General features: G+C 41.4%; 1 protein-coding gene across 2 annotated transcripts in view; it reads left to right on the plus strand.

Annotated features, from left to right (window-relative positions):
* The window catches only part of YKT6 (YKT6 v-SNARE homolog), an 11,845-nt gene extending 7,327 nt beyond the window's left edge, over positions 1-4,518 (plus strand). For both annotated transcript variants that reach the window (XM_072402913.1, XM_072402912.1), the window contains exons 7-8: positions 1,191-1,292; positions 3,516-4,518. In XM_072402913.1, the coding sequence (XP_072259014.1) occupies positions 1,191-1,292; positions 3,516-3,551 (138 nt within the window). In that variant the 3' untranslated portion in view covers positions 3,552-4,518. The remainder of the gene's footprint in view (positions 1-1,190; positions 1,293-3,515) is intronic.
* Positions 4,519-4,868: the final 350 nt, after the last annotated feature.

A 4,868-nucleotide genomic window follows, 5' to 3' on the forward strand; every position in this document is an offset into this window, starting at 1 on the left:
TCGTTCATCGTGCATGCTCAGAACATGCACGATCACTGAACGACCGTACACACGATAGATGGTCAACGATCGTCGTCCGATCCGCCGGTCCGGTCGTTCATTTCCAACGACTATCCTCGTTCGTCGCGTCGTTGGTTACTTTTTTTAAAAACGATTTTTGGCCAATCGGTCGTTCGTCGTTCGTTCGTCATTCATTTCCAATGATAAAAATTGGACGTGTGTATGCAGCTTAAGACAGACAGACACACAGTAATTATCACCCAGCATTGTGTCCTGCGTACACACGTTCAATAATTGTCATTGGATCTGTCACGATCCTTTACAACCACAAAAGACTGAACAAGCTCTGTACGTACAGCACTGTTCTGGTCTATGGAGAGAGGAGAACGACTGAGTGGCACCTCGCTGTGCTCTCTCTCCCTACACTAGTATTACGATCATTCGTTGAATTCATTCATCGAAAGAGCGCTGTACACACGCCAGATTCACGTCTGATATCAGCCCTGAGGCAAATATGTGTATACGTAGCCTAACACTTCCCCACCATCAAAGAGAAAATTGTTTGTGCTCATCTTTTGGTTGACGAGAGATCTCTTCCTGTCAGTAAAGGGAAATCATGCCAATACAGATACAGACATGGAAATTGTGACTTCAGAACTGTGACTTCATCAAGTCTGCCCCATTTATCATGTGTTTTTTTTACTTTTTCTATAGATCTGTGTTTGTCTCAACCATGGTAAAATTCACTTACTGTTCAATGACTCTACACCTGTGCTGGAAGTGTCACTTCTTTATATAAAATATCATGCTCTAAGGTTCCTTTCGCTAGTTTAAGGTCATATCCCATTTTCATTTTCATTGCTTCATATTCAGTACTCTGCCCTTCATGTATTCAGTCATGTCTCCCCTTCTCTTCTTTCATCAAGACTGAACAAATTAAGTTTCTGGGTAGGTTTTATCCTTCAGACGTTTTAGTATTTTTGTTGCCTCTGGAGACATTCTATATTTTATTTAAGCCATTATGTTCTAAATCTGTCTGGGGTTTTATGCATTGACTGGACATAGTGCTGCTTGTTATGGTACAGAGATGAAGAATTCCTAATCATGGAGAGACGCTGAACCTTGGAATACTTGTGAAGAGAGTTGTGTATTGAGGTAATGAATATTTTTTATTTTTTTGTCTTTATCAGCACAACACTATGGAATCGTTACTACAACGTGGAGAAAAACTGGATGACCTAGTCAGTAAATCAGAAATACTTGGAACCCAGTCCAAAGCATTCTACAAAACGGTGAGTGCCAATAACGTGTTAAATTGTCTATAAAATGTATGTAACCCGCGTGCTTCACATATGTGAAATTATTTTTGTTTTGCTTGGGCATGTTATGTCAGATTATGTATGTAGGCCATTTATATAGGATAAATATATAATATTTATTTATTGTGTGTGTTTTGTTTTGGAGTGCCATTCACAGGTAATTGTGGTGTGTGGGCACAGGTGTGTACCTTTTTAGTAGAGAGAAGTGGAGGTTTAAATAGCTACTCCTCATTCTGCAAGTACTTCTTTCCTGGCAATATTGGTCATCTTCGTCAGTAGTTACCTAAAGCAGGCATGACAATCACGATATGACAGGTATTCATAATCTCATTGGTTAACACTCTGGTCTTTGCAGCGCTGGGTCCCAGGTTGGAATCTCGGCCAGGACATTATCTGCATGGAGTTTGCAGGTTCTCCCTACTTTGTATGGGTTACCTCCGGGTACTCCGGTTTCCTCCCACATCCCAAAAACATGCAGTTAGGTTAATTGGCTTCCCCCCCAAAAAATTGACCCATTAGATAGAAAGCCCCTTGTGACATGACTGTGGACTTTGTACAGCGCTGTGTAATATGTGGGCGCTATATAAATACTGTATAATCATAATAGTTCAGGTAAATCAAGTCTAATTGAACCCAGCAGGTCCCTGTACCAGCTAAGGGACTAAGGTATCTTGAAAGAAGGATTGGCAGCTGCAGCCCCAATAGGATTCTAGGGGAAGGTTTCCATAAGTACAGGTTAGCTGTGGTTTGCATGTAGAGTTCAGGATCAGTTATTTGTTACAAAAAGATCATAAACTGTGTATGGAGAATTAAAAAAAATGACTGGAGCTTTTGCTTTAAGTAAACACTGGCACAAGGAACTTTTTATTCTGCCATTCCGTGTTCCCATGCACATCCTGCTTGCACCGCTCGCCTAATCTGCTCTCTTCCGATGATGTGAGCTCTGCACTCCCACTTGTTATTCCTTCCATGACCGCTGTTCTCATCTCCTAATCTTCTTTCAGAATCACAGTCTTTGGTCTGCTTGGCATTAAATTCTCCTCCGTAAGCATCAAGAAAACTCTCCTCTAACTTTACTTTTTTCTGTTCTCCTTGAGTAAATGTATTCAAAAATGAATTCAGATTTTTTTATAGAATAGAATGATACTAAATGATAGTTATGTATAATTGCTCTGTCATAGATAGGACTGCTTCAGGAGGGATTCATTTGTACTTGAGTTTTCAATAACACCTTATTAACAATGTACATTAGCTGGGGTAACAATTCGGGTCTATTGACCCATTACTGATCTCAAACTTCTCTTTTCTGGGTTATGCTTTTGCTAGTTTGTTATTAAAGTGCATGGTGTGCATTGGATAGCTGATGACGCTCATAGTTTGCAGTGTGATGGAGCATAAAGATAGGAAATGGTACTTGTGGTTTGGAGAGGATACTTGTGGTTTAAAAGGTGGGGGATATATAAAAAAGGAGGGTGTACTTGTGGTTTGCAATGTGGGGGATATATAGACAGGAGAGGGTACTCATGGTTTGCAAGGTGGGGGAAATATAGAGGAGGGGATACTCATAGTTTGAAGGGTGGGGGAGATATAGACAGGAGAGGGTAGTCATGGTTTGCAAGGTGGGGGAAATATAGAGGAAGGGAAACTCATAGGTTGAAGGCTGGGGGAGATATAGAGGAGGGGGTACTCATGGTTTGCATGGTGGGGTAGATATTGAGATGAGAGGGTACTCATAGTTTGAAGGGTGGGGGAGATATAGACAGGAGAGGGTAGTCATGGTTTGGAAGGTGGGGGAGATAGAGAGGAGGGGGTAATCGTGGTTTGCAGGGTGGGGGAAATATAGAGCAGAGAGAGGTTTTAATGGTTTGCAGGGTGGCCATAGCCAACAAGATAAGCTGGTACATTATTGCCAGGTGGGAAAACATGCTGGTCATTCACTTTTGAGCTGCCATCCTTGGTTTCCTAAGTGTCCTTGGATTAACATTTCAACACAATGATAGCAGATAGATTTTTGCAATAGCTGCTTTTATTTCCATACAAAGTCCTCCTGAATTCTGCTTAGGTTTTCGGAGACTCTGCACACCCCATTCTCACATCTGTATGTAAAACTCTAACAATCTAAATTTTCCAAATGTTTCTTCATTGCTTGCATTGCCTGCATTAACTTCATTCCGCTTCCTCCTGTTTTAATCTCAGGCTCGGAAGCAGAACTCGTGCTGTGGAATCATGTGAGGAGCATGGAGATGATCGGACAAAGGACAATGAACAAACATTACGATATCAGGGGGACTACACTACCAAATCTGCTGAAGTCTTGCCCTCCCCATTCCCAGCAGGGGGCAGTCAAATCAGCTCTGCCCTCCGGTCACTATCCTTTCTCCTTCATTTGCAAGTGTGGAGGTGGGGGTCTTTTTTCAATGTTTGTCTGTTGATGTGTGTTCAGTTTTTACTGTGAGATCAAATCTCCCCCAGAGCTGTCCCCAGCCACAGGTCCCCCCTGGATGATTTCTGTGCTCATTGTCTGTTTGATGCAAACATTCCTCTGAGATGTATAGTGGTGCTGAGTATCGCCATATATATCACAAACAAATGTCATTAAGCTGCAGAGTGGTGTTGAGTATTAATAGTTTGATAATGAAAATGTAACACAGACTATACTAATCCTACCCCGAAATGATCTCTCTTGGAAGGATGGGGCTCAGCCTCCCCCCCCCCCCCCCCCCCATATCCTTATAATAGATAGATGTGCTTTGAATGTCATATTAACTCCTTCCATGCCAGCAATCGACTCCTTTCAAGCCCACGGTTAACCTCCTACTAAATGAAGAATAATGGATCTGAGCTCCTGGAGTTGTCATTGAAACCAAACCTGCATATTCACAGCTCACCCAAACATCCGGACTTTGTGAATTAACCCTTTCTTGCTTTATGCTGAAGATCTTGCGTCTCTTTAATAGCGTCTTAACGAGGAATGTCTCGAGAGAGCCGGTGAGTTTGGATGCCTTTACTGAAAGGGTTAATTTTCATGCTGTATAGCTAAGTTATTAATGTATTTCAGTGTTTTTTTGTTTATTCACCAATTAATGTTTTTTTTTCCTATTATATCTTGGCTACATTGTATTTTAATAAAGATTGGCTGAACCTTTCTGTACCAAATGCTGGAAAAAAGACAAATAAGTAAATTTGTAGGTGTTTCAAAGCTTTGTGTGGGCAGTCTTTGTATATATAGGTTAAATCTCTGTGTTGTGTATAAGTAATAAAATCTGTTTGTCATGTTCCAGATTAATATTATAGTGGTTTTAAGCCATCTCTGGGCAAATATTAAACCTTCCTCTAACCCAAATCTTTACTTTGTGAACAATTATATATCTGCCCGCATCCAATGTCCAGGTCTCTTAGTGCCATTCTCCAGGTGTCCACAAATCCAGCACTGCAGAAGTGTCCACACCAGCTACAGGCTGTCCCAAAAGTCACGCCACTTCCTTTTTTCTATTTGGTTCCAGGTATCATTCAGAGAGACTTGAGCCCATCAGCATATGCCAACTTGGG

The sequence above is a fragment of the Pyxicephalus adspersus genome, chromosome 2 (assembly GCF_032062135.1).
Source record: "Pyxicephalus adspersus chromosome 2, UCB_Pads_2.0, whole genome shotgun sequence".
NCBI classification, from domain to species: domain Eukaryota; kingdom Metazoa; phylum Chordata; class Amphibia; order Anura; family Pyxicephalidae; genus Pyxicephalus; species Pyxicephalus adspersus.